Source organism: Gopherus evgoodei, chromosome 2, assembly GCF_007399415.2.
Source record: "Gopherus evgoodei ecotype Sinaloan lineage chromosome 2, rGopEvg1_v1.p, whole genome shotgun sequence".
NCBI classification, from domain to species: Eukaryota; Metazoa; Chordata; order Testudines; family Testudinidae; genus Gopherus; species Gopherus evgoodei.
Window position 1 is genome coordinate 40,744,214 of NC_044323.1, and position 17,649 is coordinate 40,761,862.

Genomic DNA, 17,649 nt, shown 5'->3' on the forward strand with positions numbered 1-17,649 from the left:
GTAGGGAAGGGAAAGTGACATATCTACCTTCAGAGTCTACGTTAATCATAGACCTCTTAAAAAGTCAGCCCAAATTGCTTTGAATGGTTTGGGCATTCCCTTTTTGTGGAATGTCAGTCGTTCATTGACTGCAAGGTCAGTCATATCACTGAGCCAGGCATCAATATTTGATGCGGATCGACTTCAATTTTAGCAGGATTAATTTTTTTAGTGACCAATGCTCCATGTTGGAACCACACTGCCTTGTTACTAGGTAATCTTCAGGTATCAGGAATAGATCCAAGATTTACCTCATACCAGCAATTTTTGATACAGGGGCTCTCCCAAAACATATAAGCTAAGGTGGCACCAAGGGATTTAGATTTCCAATAGCAGGCAGCATTTGAGGCCCGTCACCATTAGCCTGTGTGGGGAAGAACAAGTGTGCTATGTCTTATCCAGCCCGGTAGCAGGGTTAAGAAGTTCACAGGACTAGACCAGAAAGCAAAGGGTTAGTGGGAAAAGTAGCCCTCATAGTTGCAGAGAAAAGCTTGAAAATGTGAATCCTTGAGATTCTAAAACCAGAAGGCAAACTTTAAAAAAAAAAAAAAAAGTTGGACTTAAAAATCTGTGAAATATTCAGATTCATGCATGAAAGGCCATTATGGCTGGGCCTGGGGAGGTCTGAGAAGTGAAGGCGGAGTTTTTTATCCACACCAAAACTTAAATGCCTCACACTTTCTAAGTATTAAATGTTAAGGTCAAGATTGTGAAAACCAGGAATCTCTAGGACTGCTAAAGCCAAATTTAGGCTTCTAAATAAGAGGCCTTATTTTTCAAAGATGCTGGGTTGGTGTATAGGCTCCTCACCTACAGTCTTCTGCTCTGATGGTCTTAAGGCCCACTGAAGCAGGACTTTCCTCCCACAGCTAGAGGTGTGTGCTTTGGGGGGTGGGGCTTGATGGGCTATATAGTGTCTCACTTCTAGGTTAGTGGTTTAAATCCAGGCTAAGATTAAAGTAACAGAAAGCTACCATCTTTTGACCTCTGGTCACTGTTCTATATGTAAGGCCCTACCAAATTCATGGTCCATTTTGATCAATTTCATGGTGTCAGGATTTTAAATTTCATGATTTCAGTTATTTAAATCTAAAATTTCATGGTGGTGTAATTGTAGGGGGTCCTGACAAAAAGGATTTTTGAGTGGTTGCAAGGTTATGGGGGCTGGGGGAGGACTGCAGTACTGCTACCCTTACTTCCGCGCTGCTGCTGGAGAGTGGCGGCTGCTGGCCGGGATCCCAACTCTGAAGGCAGCGCAGAAGTAAGGGTGGCATGTGTTGCAGCCCTTACTTCTGCACTGCCTTCAGAGTTGGGATCCTGGCCAGCAGCCTCCACTCTCCAGCAGCAGCACGGAAGTAAGCCCAGCTCTGAAGGCAACGCATAAGTAACGGTGGCAATTTTATGACCCTCTTGCAACTCCTTTTTGGATCAGGAGCCCCAGTTTGAGAAGCGTTGATGTCCCCAATGAAATCTGTATAGCAGAGGGTAAAAGCACACACAAGACCAGATTTCACAGTCCGTGACATGTTCTTCATTGCCGTGAATTTTGTAGGGTCATATCTGTATGGAATGACTTTCTAGTGGACAAATATACACACTGCAGAACTGCAGTCACTGCAGTATAGATCCTTACTGGTAGATTGAGCCTGGAAAGTGGACTGCTCTCGGTGGTAGAGCTGATTGCTAATTGATCAGGGTTGAGTCACTGGTGGAGGAGTATAGGTGGAGAAGCTGATGGCGAGAGTATACCTGCTTTGTGAATATAGGACTTCAGTCTCCCTTTATGGCTGTTAATCAGGCACCTTTCAAGTAGTGAGCTGACTAAACTATACATCAAACATGAAGACTTTTCCTTTTCAGCACACCTGATAACTTTTATCATTCTATTCCAAAGTAAGAAATTAGGCATGAGAAGTATGCACAAGTAACCAACCCCCTTCAATGAAATTCTATAAACAGGTATTGGTGATTTCATTCTGGGATGTCTCAACCTAGGAATGTGTTCACTAGATTTTTAGTGAAATAGCAATTTCACTTTTAAAATAAAAAGAAGCAGAAGTTGAAATACACCTCTGTCCCGATATAATGCGACCCGATATAAGACAGTAAAGCAGTGCTCGGGGGACAGGACTGCACACTCCGGTGGATCAAAGCAAGTTCGATATAATGCAGTTTCACCTATAATGCGGTAAGATTTTTTGGCTCTCAAGGACAGCGTTATATCGGGGTAGAGGTGTATTGTGATTTTTATTTTTATATGAAATGCTTTCCATTCTAAAATTTGAAAATATTGTCATGTTCAGAACAAAATGGGGGGGGGTTGTTTTTTAAAAAAGAAAAAAATCTTCCCTTCCGTGAAAAAAGTACTTAAGCCAAGACTTTTTTGAAAAACAAATAAAATGCTAAATTTTTAGTGTTCTGGGTTTCTGTACTTAGTTTTCATTGTATTGTACAGCTACTTTGAAAATACAGTTTAAGTGATGTCAATGTGTTGTCTGGCTTTAGAATACTCTAAAAGCGAAGCTAGAATGCCATCTTGTGGCTCTGGTAGCTTGATGCTCCTAGAATATTTACAAAGGCACGGACTGCTTTAGAAGGTACATGAAGGACACAGCAGACGGAGTTTTTATGGCAGTATGAAACTTTCTCTGTCCTTTTTATTTTCAGATTTCTTAATATATTTGCAGCCTGATGCAATATTTTCGGAATTACAGGGCCTTGATCTTTGTTTATTAAAGATAATTTCAGGCAGAGGTTGAATAGATGCATAAAGTATGTGGTTAGCTTTCTTCATATTAGCAGAGTGGGTGAATGAAATGGCATCAGCTGCCCCTACTCTCTGTGGGAACCCATTTCAGGGACTGCAGCACCAGATGTTTCTGCCACTGTGTCACAGAGCCTTAGAACCAGTTTTGTCCCATTTTTTTAAGCAGCATGCTCTGGAATGATCCTCTTCCTCATGTGATAGGAAAAACTGCATCTTATTGTAATTCATTAAATGTTAGTTTTAAAAGGCTTGTCATAATATTAAGTTATTAAATATTAGCCATTCTGTACAGTAAGACTGTGTATGATGGCTAATGCTCTTGTTTGTCCTTCCCCCCACCAGTTATCTGATCCTAATAGGTTATGCAAAGGCAATTGCTAGGAATTTCTTTGCCATCCTATTCTTAGTGAATTACTGAAGAGAGATCTTTGTTTTAAGGATGCACTGGTCTCTTTGGAATAATTTGGGGTGAGCATCCTGTGTTTTCTTCTCCTTTTCTTCCTGCCTCTCTTCAGTTCAACCATTTCATGGGCTTGGGAGGAACTATTGCATGTCCAGGCCTTAGAAATAAAATTTTCATGGTGCTGTTTTTAAACTCCCCATTCCTTTCTCTAGTTGGTTCCAGGGTTTGAAAATTCAGCTTGGCAGAAATAAGCTTTCACGGGTTGGGGCCATTGTCTTATACAAAATCAAGTTCTTATTAGTGGTGACCCTCCACATTTATAGCCTTTATACTTAAGATAATTTTCCAGACATGAACATATGTAAACCTAAGCAGTGTTGTGCTTCTAAAGAGATACCTCCAGTTCTAGTGTACATACAAATTCCAGCTTGAGGAGACATAGCCACACTAGCTCTGAGGCCAAGTCTGTATTACAGCACTACATCAGCACAGCTGCACCAAAGTAGCTGCAGCGCTGTAGCACATCATGTGAAGATAAGTTATGCCAACAGAAGAGCATCTACTACCGACAAAGCGCTGATGTGGACAGTGCTTAGGTTGCTGTAACTTGCGCTGCTTGCACCCGGTGGGGGTCTCTTTCACACCCCTGAGGGTATGTTTACATTTTGAAATTAGGTCGAATTTATAGAAGTCGTTTTTTAGAAATACTCTTAAGTGCATTAGGTTGGTGGACTGCGTCCACAGTACTGAGGCTAGCGTCGACTTCCAGAGCATTGCATTGTGGGTAGCTATCCCACAGTTCCCGCCGCCCATTGGAATTCTGGGTTGAGATCCCAATGCCTGATGGGGTAAAAACAGTGTCGTGGGTGGTTCTGGGTACACGGAATGAAAGCATAGGGTTGGGGTACTGGTGGCTGCACTGCCTAGAATGGCATGCAGCTCGTCATAGAAGCAGCATGTTTGGGGCTGTGACCTGGAGCAGCCATTTGCTTCTCTGGGTTTTTGGTAGGCTTGCCTGAGCTCCTTAATTTTCACACGGCACTGCTGTGAGTTTCTGTTATAACATCTGTCCTTCATGCCTTTGGAGACTTTTTTTTTTTTTTTTCAAATGTTTTGGCATTTTGTTTACTAGAATGGAGTTCAGCTAGCACGGATTTGTCTCCCCATGCAGCGATCAGATCCCGTACCTCCTGTTCGGTCCATGCTGGAGCTCTTTTGTGATTCTCGAACTCCATGGTCACCTGTGTTGATGAGCTCACCATGCTGACCAAACAGGAAATGAAATTCAAAAGTTCGCGGGCCTTTTTGTGTCTGCCTGGCCAGTACATCTGAGTTCAGAGCACTGTCCAAAGCGGTCACAATGGAGCACTCTGGGATAGCTCCCAGAGGCCAATACTGTTGAATTGCATCCACACTACCCCAAATTTGACCCAGCAAGGCCGATTTCAGCGCTAATTCCCTCATCAGAAGTGGAGTAAAGAAATCAATTTAAAGAGTCCTGTAAGTTTGGAGAAAAAAGGCTTGGTCGTATGGACGGGTCCAAGGTTAAATCGAGGTAACGCTGTTAAATTTGACCTAAAGCCTGAGTGATGTAAGTTACATCAACTTAAGTGGTATTGTAAACCAACTCTGAGTGAGCTAGCGCGTTAAGATACCAGTGTAGCTCTGGTGATGGAAGGAGCTAGCTTTCCTATGATCCACTTTGACCAGTGGTTCTCAACAGTGTACTCTTAGAGGTACGCAGAGGTCTTCCAGATGATATGTCAATTTATCTAGATACAGTATTTGCATAGTTTTACAACAGGCTACAGACATAGAATCAACATGGAGAAAAATGTAATTGTTGCTCTTGCTTCACTGCCTCCCAGAATGATATGCCTCACAAGCGAAAAAGAGGTTCAACAATCTCACTGAAATGCAAGTATGATATTTATATTCCAATTGATTTATTTTATAACTATATGGCAAAAAGGAGAAAGTAAGCAATTTTTCAGTAATAGAGCTGTGAAACATTTGTATTTTTGTTTGATTTTGTAAACAAGTAGTTTTTAAGTGAAGTGAAAGTTGACGTGTGCAGGGCAAATCAGATTCCTGAAAGAGGTACTGTAGTCTGCAAAGGTTGAGAACCACTGACTTACACCATAAGCATGTACTCAGGTTGACTAGCCCTTCTTGACACTCATGCTGGTACAGATACACCCGGGCTAGCCCTCATCATGTGTATCTCCTTGAGCAGGAATTTATTTCCCTTTTGTATTCTAAGCATACCCTAATCTGCAGACAACTCTAGTGCTGCTGCTCATGGCTTTCCCAAGCTGCAGCATTCTGAAAACTGACCAGTACTGTACGTTTTCATTGCTACTCCTCATAATGCTCTAGGTGAGGTTTTGGGGCAATAGAAGAACAGGCAGGAATCGGACTAATTTCATAGCTTTCTCAAGCAACAGCACTCTGAGCAGCATCAGGCACTGGAGCTATCCACTGTGAACATTTCATGGGGACAGTGGATAGCAGACAGTTGTTCTGCGGCGACATGGTTAAGGGAGGGACAGAGTATTAGAGATTCAACCTCATAGTAATGAGGAGGCTCTGGGATGGGAAGAGGGAATGGTCCTTTTATCCAGCAGCCAGAATAGTAATGGGTGGAATGAGCACTGTTCAAATTTACTAGAAACCTGTTAGCCAGAACCTGATACAAAAGCCAGAACCTGATACAAAAGACAGGAGCAAAGTCCAGGAACAGTGTTTAAGATTTTAGCACCCTTTCTTTTCTCCTCAGCTAAGGAGAAGGAATGTGTCAGTAGCCTTTTTCAAACTGCACTTTGGTGAGGAGGATAATTCTTAAACAGTTGGGTTTCTGGTAAATTTCTTTCAAATCTTGCAAGTGTATTGGTGTGAAGAATGTGTATAAAGAATGAGAATGGGGTTAAGAATAAGGGTTGGAGGAAAAGATTTCTAGGGATAAACTAGAAAAGAAGTACAGTATGGGGGAAGATAGGACAAGGAAAGACAAAGTATGAGGAAGCTTGTAGACAATAAAGCGTAGATAAAGAAATAGAGGATAGAAAGGGGCAGAGAAGAAAAGACTGAAAATAAATGAGGTCTGGTCTATGCTACAAAGTGAGGTAACGTAAGTTGTGTTGCATCAACTTATATGTGCTTGTGTCTGCACTCAAATGTCTTCTAGTGCTGTAAAAGTCCCATTATGGTGACACAGTAATGCCACTTCCCCAAATGGCGTTGACCTATGTTGTTGATGCAGTGCAAATGTAGACACTGTGACCTATGTTGACCTTAACAGTCCTCCAGCAGCTGTCCCACAATGCCCAACAGCAACTGCTCTTGTCACAGTTATGAACTCTGCTACGCAAGGGTCACAGAGCCCAGAAGCCAGCCACCCTGCGCAATTCCCCTGCATATTTTTGAAATGCCTTTTCCTGATTGCCCAGTTTGGTGGGCACACCCAACATATCCCTTGTGCGGAACTGCCCAACTGACCATGCCAGCTATACATGTACTTGAAGTAGACTGGAGATATTGGATCTTTTGGGTGTGTGAGGAGAAGAGGTGGTTCAGCTGCAGCTACAGACTAGTCAAAGAAATAGGGACATCTATGGAAAGATTGCACAGAGGATGCAGGTGAGGAGTGGAACAGGAATTTGCAGCAGTGCTGCGTGAAGGCAAAGCAGGAGAAATCCCACAAGGTCAGGGAGGACAACAGTTGATCTGGTGTCAAGACCATTCTTAGAATTAGCTGCATGCCATAGCCAGCACCTCACGGTGAATGCCTCAGTTGAACCAAGCACAGACCATTGCTGTGAACAGTGAGGAGGAGGAACACCTGTGGGAATGGCTAGCTATGCCACAAGCCAGAATCTGTCTGACAGTCCATCTCAGTCTAGCCAGTCCCACCAATCGAGCATGGATGAGCTTGATGAAAGGCATCTCAGGTAAGTGTGTGCATGCATTCTTCCTTAAGGGTTAAACGTGAAGATGGCACACAACTCAACTCCAACTAACTCCAGTTAGCAGGAAACAGATGTCTACATTGTTTTATTCCCATGAGACGGGGTAGAGGTACCTCAGAGGTAGTTGTCTGCTTTTCATTCCCCTTTGGAGTTAGGTGAGGGGAGGGCATGTGGAACACTCTGTGTACATAGGGATGTCCTTTGTGTCCTCTGGAGAGATCTTGAGGAAACTTCCATGGAGGTACTCTGTAATTCTCTCCTGAAGGTTTCTAGGCATGGCTAGTCTTCATTTTTTCCTCCACAGTAGGACACGTTGCCATCTATTCTGTGATAACTTTGGCAGTCACCGTTGCAGGAAACAGGCTGGTGGCATATGGGATTGGTGGCTTTAGGATGCTAGCAGCAGATGTGCTTTTTGTGCCTTTGTGACCCTTTAGTGAGACACCAGCTAAAATCACAACTGCCTATGGAAAAATGTCAGCACTCAGTGCCACGGCTTTATACTTGTAACCATGGAAACAGGGCAAACATTTTTGTTTTACATGACCAAACAATTCCTTCCTCATTTTGTCACTTTGCTCCCTAGTGAGCCATACTCACCAGGGCTGCAGTTGGAGAATGTGCTGTGCAGAGGCACTCAAAGCTGATGTGTCAATAAGCATGTCTTATTTAAACTTATATGGGAATAAGGGAAGAGAGTTCTGAAACCGATCTTTGGGTTTCCTTTGTGACTGTTAATGCAGTGATACATTTGTCTGTTTTGTCTGTAGCTTCTGCCATTGCAGCTTTGAGAGGTTCTCAGTCTGGAACATCTGACCCTGATGAGAGAGATGCTAACTAGAGGGGACATAGTCAAGATCCTGCAAGCCAGGGATGCATCAGACCGTGAAGAGAGGGCTGGGGGAGGGGGAAGGAGAGGGGGTGTGTGAATATAAGAGGCAGCCAGAAAAAATATCCCAGCAGGAAAAGAGGAGGAACATACACCAGGACATAATGGGGATTCTGAGGCAGCAAACACAAGTGCTGCAGATCTGTGTTGACCAAGCATTTGACTGCTGGACCTCTCGCCTTTCTTTGCAGTCAATGGAGTCTCCATTGCAGCTTCTCTACACCCTCCAACATTCCACGGAGCCTCTTGGGCTGCATCCCTACCACTCCTCACTGGGGGGACAGTGAGGAAACCTTCAGCATCACATATACTGACCTGAGAGTCACGACTGGTGTATGTTTGGCAGAAATGGACTGAAATGAACATGAATGTTTTCTGCTGTTCTAATTTTAAAATCCTGTTCCGTTAATTTATTGTTTGCAATGTCTGTATTTTAATTACACACTGTTTTTTACACTATTTTTGGTATAAACTTTTATTTTTTGGCAATAGTCATCTTTTGACTTAACACATACTACCAATCCCTAGCGCTACTCAAAGCACTTATTATTTGTAGTGGTACAAGACAACAGAACTCACTGCTTCAGTTAGAAACATGTTAGAATTATAAATGTACAATAAGCACTGCACAATTGACAAATTCATTTAAGTCAGTGTGATTTTCATAAATGTACATTAAATGTTACACAATTCCTAGCAGCCCCCAATACTTAAGGGCTGCATTCATCACCATCCAGCGCAACACCTTACTGTAGCCTAAAGTGCTCTTTCAAGGCTTCTCCCAGCTGCATAGCTCTGGTTTGAGCTATTCTGATAGCCCTTGTTTCTGACTGTTCAGTCAGCAGACAGCTGCTCCATCTTTGCTGTCCCACCCTGCAGCAACTCTTTCCCCCTTTCTAACAGAGTTAGGATGCAGAACACAGAAGGGAGCTATAACCACTGGGATATTTTTCTCACTGAGATCCAGTCTTGTGACTAAAAGCCGCCAGCACCCCTTCAATCTGTTGGAAGCACATTTAGCTGTCATTCTGCACTTGAAGAGTCAACTACCAGCTCAGTCAAGATGGCTAGGATATGGCTTAATTAATTTTTTTAGCATGTGCATAGTCTAGCCAGTGGCATGAGGCAATTCTTCTAGGCCACTGCTGAACCTAGTCAGCAGGCATTCACTGACAGTGTGCGTCATCGTCTGTGTTTGTGCCACAGTTGCACAAAGGACTGTCATGAAGGCCCCAGCGATACTGTTGGCTGCACAGATACCTTACCTGATCTGCAACCTGTTTAACTGGGACCATTGGCAACAGAGCAGGCCAAAACCAGGTGGCAAATTGTGGGGTCGGCGACACAGGATTAGTTGGGGATTATAACAGAGATCCATTCCTCTTGCTAGAGTGTTTCTGCCCTAACATCCTGGCGTGGCAGATGAGACCATAATGGGCGACGTGATGGCAAACGTGTAGCTGGTGGTTTAAAAAGATCATTGTGCAGCGGTAGGCTTGAGTTGGCGTGTACTTTCTCCAGTAACCTACCAGTGGAAACCTCTCATCTGATAAGAGGAGTGGCAATATTGCTCAGAACTGGAAGACATGGGAATGGAGTCAGACGCAGGGTGTTAGAGATGATACGCATGGCAGGCTGTAACTGCGTGTCCACCAGTTTGGTGTGTGACGATCGACTCCAAACTGCTGGGCAGTACTCAGCACCGAATGCGAGGTAGCAAGAGCAGATATCCATGAAGTTGGAGCATGAGCACCCCATGACGAACTTGCCAGTTTGCTAAGAAGATTGTTGCTTGTCTTGTCTTTAGCTGCTGTCTTCTTCAGGTGGACATGGTAATTCTGTGTGTGGTCTAAGGTCACACCTGGGTAGACCCGTTCTACTTCATGCTTCACCTTCTGGCCATTCAGATATGGCTTAATGTGCCAGACAAGTAGACTGAGTCTTGCAGGCTCGCTATTGACATTTCAGCATTGCAAGTGGTAATTTTGTTGTTGGAGGAAAAAAATGCAACTTCCTGTAGAGTTCTGTGTTCTTAAAGATGCGAGTGTCACACTCTCTCTGACCAGCCGATGATGTTGGTGAAGCATCCCTTGTGATCCACCAATCCTTGCATAACCATAGAAAAGTAGGTCCTCTCTGTTGATGTGCTCGGCGTAGTATAATATGGGTGCCATTAATTGCCTCACCACACATTGGGATCTCCATAGCTACAAATCAATTCAGTGTCCTGCACGTTGCCTAGAGTTACAGTCCTGCACAGCAGGATACAATTAATGTCCCTGTACGCTTCTATGACAGCAGCCCTCACTGTTGATATTTCAACTCCAAAATAATTTCCCGCTGACTGGTAGCAATCTGTTGCTGTAGGCTTCTACAATGTGATCACCACTTGCTTCTCAGCTGTCAATGTAGCTGTCATTCTGATGTCTGCTCTGGAGGGCTGGCATGAGCTCAGCACACAGACCTTTTTGCATCTGAAAGTTCTGCAGCCACTGCTCATCCCAAACCTGCGTTATGATGCAATCTCACCAGTCTGTTCGTTTCTTGGGCCCAGAATCAGTGCTATACCCCTGGCAGCTTCTTTGTGCAAGCTGCCAACCACCTTGAACTGCTTTTTGCTGTGTCTCTTAACAGTCTGTCCTTAAAGAAATTGTCATGTTCCCCCATTGTTGCAGTACTTCCTGCACTCTGCAAATATTGAATGATTGTTTGCGGTATTCATGACAATAGCACAGAGCTGTGTGGGCTCCATGTTTCTGTAAGAAATGGCAGACAGTGACAAGTGCCATGTGGCTTTGTGGGATTTTAAAAACAGACATGAAAATTATGTGGATGGCATTATGTGATGGAGAGAGTTGCGTAATGGGAACTTGACTCCTTGCTCCAGCTTTCCTGCATAACTTGTATGTGCCCCGAAATAGATTGCCTTTGGGGAATTGTGCTGGAGGGTTGGTTGTGGCCCTCTGAGATACCTACCCATAGTTAAGGCTACAGTTTTGGCACAGGTGTTTTTTTTAAGTCATGAACAGGACATGGGCATAAACAATAAATCATGAATTTGCTGAAGTCCAAGCCCTGCTACCTGGAGCTGAATTACTGGAATTTTCAAGTCAGAGAGATCTTGTAAAATCACAGAATCCATGACAGATTAGTAGCCTTACTCATAGTACACTGCACCTTGTGTTGACACAAGCACTCTTGGTGAGTATGTGCAGCACCGAAGTGAGCACCAAGTACGTGCATATGCATGGGTAATATACTAACCATGGCTACTTGCGTTGACCAAAGTTTATAGTATAGATGTAGACTCAGTAAAATATACACCATCATCTTATAGGAAAAAGAGGAAAGAAATCCAAAAGGAAAAAAGTATAATAAAAATGAACTGCAGAAAGTTCAGTAAAAAGATATTTTCAAAAACTGACAATAAGTTGCATTCTGCTAGCCAGCAAGCAATAACTGTTTTAGTCCCTTGGAATTGTAAAGGTATAAATGCCTCTCGGATTTTCTCATGAGGGATTTAAAGTGCACTGGGTTGGGATTATGTAGAACAACATGGGATTTCTGTGTAAAGGGTACTACATTGACTGTGGCCATTCTCCTCTGCCAGTTGCCTCTACTGGGTAAAGAATAATCTTGTTGAAGAACAAGGTTTTGCTCGCCTTTTGGTATGTAGCACAATACTAATAACTGACTACAAGAAATTCATCTGCTGCCTTTTTGTTCAGACTCCTTGGTATACAAAGTTTACTATGGGACTAGGTTCTATTTTATTGTCCTCTTGATGCAAAGTAAAAAGAATTTGCTATGTTAATGTAATCTTGTAAAAAAAAAACAGTTGAAAATTTCAGTTAGCTCTTTGGAGATGTGTTGCAGAGATAAAACCCACTTTTAAAAAAAAATAGTATTGTCTTCTTTTGTATTGTCTGAGCTTTTAACTTCGAGTTATAAAATGGTGTTGCATAATTCTGTTGGCGATCCTGTGAAATGTGCTGTCTTTGGAAAAATATACAATCTGTAAGTCACTTGTTTACCTGTTCATTGTTTCTTTTTGAAAATCTGTAAAAATTATCTCAAAACATTTGAGAACAAAGCAGGCCACGTTCTTTCTTCAGATTATCTTTTTAGTGAAATGGGTGCTCATATGAAGGCAGATCCATACTGTAATGTGCGAGTGGGGAGGGCTGCGGTGGGGGAAGAGAGAGAGGTTCTGGCGTCTTAATGCTGTAATTGTAATTGGGTTAGTATGGGAATCATACAGGTTCAGACCTATCAAAGCACAGAGGAATTGGTGTGTGTTGCTCAGTTTAACCTCTGCCAGTGTATGTAGATGTCCATCTTCTAGATAAGGAAAGTTTGTGGGGTTTTTTTTGTTTGTTTGTTTGTTTGGCTGGCTGAAACCGAACTTGCATTTGAGTTATTTTAGTTCATTCACTTACGGTCTTTCTTCTGCTCTCTTACAGTCACTCTGTCCCACATCACACAGCTGGTTCTCAGTCACAACAAACTCACAAGTAAGTACATTTCTTGGTGGCTAACACTATTTTCTAGTTGATAGAAGCCTCATTGCTACCACTTGAACAACATTCAAAAGTTGCCATTGGTGGTGATCCATTTTATTATTTATTTAGCCTTAATTAGGCTATGCTGCTTAGAGATGGTGGCAAGGCCCTTATCCTAAATAGATCATCATCTAAGTAGTTGCATTACAGGAAATAGATGAAGAATGTAATTTAGCAGTGACGTTCAGCAGGTCTCCTTAGTTTTTTTGTATTTTTGTTTTTCATTCTCCATTTGTGAGGATAAAATCCTTAACTGTAATCTTATTTCCAATCCATTCATTTAAAATTTCTTCTTCTGCCCTGTCTGTAAGCTTCCTACATCTCCAGAAGTCTTCTTTTTCTAAAGTATATTTGCTTTGTTTGATTAAATGTGAAATACTACAGTGACCATGCATGTGCAGTGTTAAATATGTTTGTTAACTTCTGTTGGTTTTTGTGTGGGTTTTAAAACAAGGAATGAACTAAAGTCTAACTTTGTCAATGTATAAAGACTTACAGTGTTGCAAACTTTTAAGGAAGGGACTTCATCTTTGTGTCTGTACAAAAACCTAGCACAATCAGGGCCTCGATCCTTTTTGGATGTTTCAGTCAAATAAATAGTAAATAAGTACTGCAGTAGGGTTCAAGTGACAGAAAAATCATAATAGTAACTTAGCCATCTTAAACATGCATTTTCCTGTCATGGGGGGGAATGCCAAACTATTTCAGGGGTCATTGTAGGTAGAGGAGAGCGTTGTGTGTAGAAAGAAAGCTGCAGGACCCCAGACTCACCCTGCACTCTCACTCCACAAATGTTCTGCCTTATCTACAGTTAAAATTAGGTGACTGCTCGGAAGTCACTCTACTTCCATATCGTTGTGACCCTCGATGTGACTTGCTGTGGGAGCAGCTCATGTGTACAAGAGTGCAGATTCAGATGGCATCTTGCCAGTCCAATCTAGTTTTCTTTACTTCTTTGGTACTCAGCTGGGCCTTTGAAGGCACTATTGTGCATCACTCCCGCTCCCTGATATGTACACTCCATGAAGCGTGGGGATGGGGAATTCAAAGCTGCTGTGTGGTGGAGGAAGGTGGAGTCCACGGAAATTGAGTGGATAGGAAAACACAATCCTAGGGGAAGGGAGGACAAGAGAGAAACTGGATGGGAGGGGGAAAAAGGGGAGATGTGTTCATACTTGAATGGGGGATGAAGTGCTGTGTTAGTCCATTGCAAGGGTGTGCTCTAGCATAGTGGTTCTCAACCAGGGGTGTGCCAAAGTCTTCCCGGGGGTACATCAGCTCATCTAGATATTTGCCTAGTTTTACAGCAGGCTACATAAAAAGCACTAGCAAAGTCAGTACAAACTAAAATTTTGTACAGACAAAATAAGAAACTAAGCAATTTTTCAGTAATAGTGCACTGTGACACTGTATCTTATTTTTTTTCTGATTTTGTAAGCAAGTAGTTTTTAAGTGAGGTGAAGAAGACTAATCAGACTCCTGAACGGGGTACAATAGTCTGGAAAGGTTGAGAGCCACTGCTCTAGCAAAAAGAGGCTGAAATCACTGTCACAAACCCTTTAAATTGTCTAGCTCGTTGAATTTCAGGAAAGTCTGAATTCTTTAAAAAGCTTTTAAGGGTTATGTTTTTAATACCTAGGATTTGCCTGAAGGAAAGTGGTGTGCGTGTGTGTGTGTTTTTTTTGTTTTTTTAAAGACGAAAAGGGGATTGAGTTAAGGGCTGCGAGGATGATGTAATCAGTTGTTTGTTATCGTAGCATGTAAAGAATAAATTATATTTTGAATGAGAGTACAGTTACATTGTATTTTTAAGGTGTGGCATTAAGCAGCGTGAAGGAATAGCTGTGAACATGGGTGCCAATAGGCAAGTGTGTAATTGCTCTAAATTTTTAGTGGGCCATTTTGCTCATAGCTAGTATATTAGGAGAAATCACAGAAACCTGAGTCTTGGTCATATCTTGTCCTCCATATCTTCCTGCTTCTTTTGTCCCTCTTCTTACGTTTCCCACCTGGAGCCCAAGGAGATCTCAATATTCTTATATATCCTTGGCCAGAGATTTCATGCCTACTGACGTGTGAAGACAACAAAAGACCTTCGCTCAGACCATTGTTTCAAGAAAGGCACCGTGCCTCACAGTGGAATCTTACACTCTGAGGCGTAGGAACTTATGCACATTGAATAGAGTTTGGGTATTGGAGGGACACTGGATGGGGCCCTCCCTGGAAGCGGCAACATCCCCCTCACTCAGCTACTAGGCAGAGGTGTGGCTAGGCAGGTCTGCGGGCTGCCTCCGCCCAGAGTGCTGGCTTCGCAGCTGCCATTGACCAAAAGATATCAATAAAACGGGGTAAAAGGAGTAGATTATTGTCTTCTTCCAACTCCAACTTTTAAATCAAAGGGTTGTATGAATATTAAGAGATGAGTGTCCATTCTTCCATTTAAGGGATGCTGTTAACCTGTCAGACCCTAAAATGTTTCTTATAGGAAGGTAAAGGCCAAGAATCTTCCCCAGCGGGGTACAACTAATATTCTCCAATGTTGGAAGTTACCACTCTTTTAAAAAGAAAAATAAATGTTGAGTTGAAATAATGCGTTTCCCTTTAAAAAAGGCCAAATTTCAAATTCGTTTTTTTGTATCTGACACTCTTGACCTAATCCTTTAAGCAATATAATTAATTGTCTTAGTAGATTGTTCTTAAAATGACTTGGGAAAACAGTGGCAGTGACACTTGATGTGTTCCACTAAGGTCATATTAGCATCTTTTACTAGTTTTCTGTCATATAAATGAATGTACTTGCTTCTGTTTTTCTATTGTCTGTAGTAAATATGTCCATTTGATAGAGTAAATATGTGTAAAAGGTAAGAAGATGTGCATATCCTTCTGCAGCCAGTATTTTGCCAGTCAACACTACTAAAATTAAGCAAAGCTTCATTAAGGTCTGATAACACCATTAAATCCCATTACACTGATTACATTGTTCTGAATATTTTTACTCCCAACATGTTTCCCTCTTGCACTGTTAACTTTTTAGTGTGCCATTCACATTGCTATTAAGTTTGCATTTATCTTCCTGTAAATCTTTCTTTATCAGAGGTACGCAAATCTACATCCCATTGATTGAATAGTGTTGGTTGCTTCGTTGAATCAGTTGGTTGCTTGGTCTGCATGGCCAATTAATGTGTAATAAGCCGGGGGGTGAATGCACAGCGCACTAGCGTGCTGTGCACTAACTGGCTGGGCCCTGCTACTGCACGCTAAAAGTTCTAATAACCAGTAGAGGTCTACACAGCCCCTGAGTGCATGGCAGGCTAGTGTGCTGTTCATTCACACCCTGGCTTACCGCGCACTGACTGGCTGTGTAGACGTTCCTCAGTAAGTGTACACAGATTTGGAACAATTGCCATTCCAGTTTCAACTTGCCTTGCCACAAACTTTAGTAGAAGGGGAGAAAAAGGAGGTATCTGGCCCTCCTCTGGCTATATATCTGTTGGGCCAAATGCCTTTCAGGTGTAACTCATGCCTTCATTGGTGTTACAGTAGTGATTCATTTAGCTAACTTTTGTTATGACATCTGAAAACACTGATGTAAAACAGATCATCTTCTTTCCACTGTATTGTCCTTTTTGTTTCCAGCCATAAACCTTGTCCCTTACTGTACAATATTCACTTTAATTAGGTGTCTAGTCCACTAACCCTGTGCAATTTGACTTATCCAGACTTCTGCTTGAAACTGTTCTAAAGCTGTCTATAAATGTTCACTAATAAGTGAAACTGAGAAGCAGGTTTAAAACATGGGCATGACTCTAGATATTGTTTCAAGGGAAATAACCTGAGCTAGTTAGTTAGTTTTCTTCTATCTAGTAATCCTGTAAATGAGGAGAGTCAAAACTTTGACTCTGTTAAGATCATAAGTGTTGTCGTCATAATATCTCTAAAAGCTGCTTGGAAGAGACTAGTGCTAGCTGCAGTTCAGTCAGTGCTCTCTCTCCTAAATGGATCATGCAGTGCAGATGTACCACATGCGTGCTCCATGCTTGTGATGCATTCTGCTCCATTAAGTGCCCAGCAGCCTAGAACAAAATGAAGCTTCTGCAGGGCAGTGGAGTTCTGTTCCAAAGGAAAGCTTGAATATTTGCCTCTAGGAGTTTCTGATCAAAGCAGGATTATAGTTGAAGAGATTGGAAATTAACCTAAATTCACACCTCCATAGCAGCTCTGAGACGGCATGGTCGTGACTTGGGGAAGAATGAATGAAATTTTGGCCATCCAGGAGGTAAATTTGGGTGGAGAGAGGAAATACTGTGAGCTGCTGTGGGCTGGTAGGACTTCTAAATGCTAGGCTTCAGCAGGAAATGGAAAAAGAAGGGGCCATAATCGAAGTGGTGATTTACAGGGAGGACAGGGGGTTAGGTAACTCTAATAAATTTATTTCATTTGGGTTACTAGTTAACTTGTTTCTGAGGGAAGAGCTTCAAAAGATGGGCCTAAAACAGCTGCGTCATGGTAGACTGGAGAAAGGGGTACCTTTTCTGGGCCTCAACTATAGTCGGTGGATCAGATACAAAGATGTATGGTGGACCCCGTATGCCATTTGGACATCATAGAGATCTAGGTGGAACTAGCACCTGGAGAATACTTCTGGCATAAAGATGTGCCACTTGCCATCTCCTTTTGTAGCCCCTGTGTTCGCTGTATGTCAGAAATGTGAGGGTATGGTTAGTGCCTGGTGCTCTGTTTTGCAGTGAAGAATAACCAGATTCTGGGGACTGTTATCACCATGTGTAAGAGAGTGCAGCCCTGGAGGTCTTTGGAGGGAGAGGGTCAATCAGAATCTGGTAATTGTTAAAGGAGAACTGTGGACTATACCAGTGGTTTTCAAACTGTGGGTCGTGACGCAGTATTGGGTCGCTGCGGATCTGGTCAGCACTGCTGACTGTGCTGTTAAAAGTCCCGTCGGCAGTGCTGCCTGGCTAACGCAGGGTAGTCCCTACTTGTTCTGACACCTCGCTATGCCCTGG

The 17,649-nt window shown here is 42.5% G+C and overlaps 1 protein-coding gene across 3 annotated transcripts in view; it reads left to right on the forward strand.

Annotated features, from left to right (window-relative positions):
• The window catches only part of RSU1 (Ras suppressor protein 1), a 207,760-nt gene that overhangs the window by 22,046 nt on the left and 168,065 nt on the right, over positions 1 to 17,649 (forward strand). For 2 of the 3 annotated variants that reach the window (XM_030550450.1, XM_030550453.1), the window contains exon 3: positions 12,530 to 12,580. The exons of the other annotated variant lie outside the window; for it this stretch is intronic. In XM_030550450.1, the coding sequence (XP_030406310.1) occupies positions 12,530 to 12,580 (51 nt within the window). The remainder of the gene's footprint in view (positions 1 to 12,529; positions 12,581 to 17,649) is intronic. 3 annotated transcript variants of the gene reach the window in all.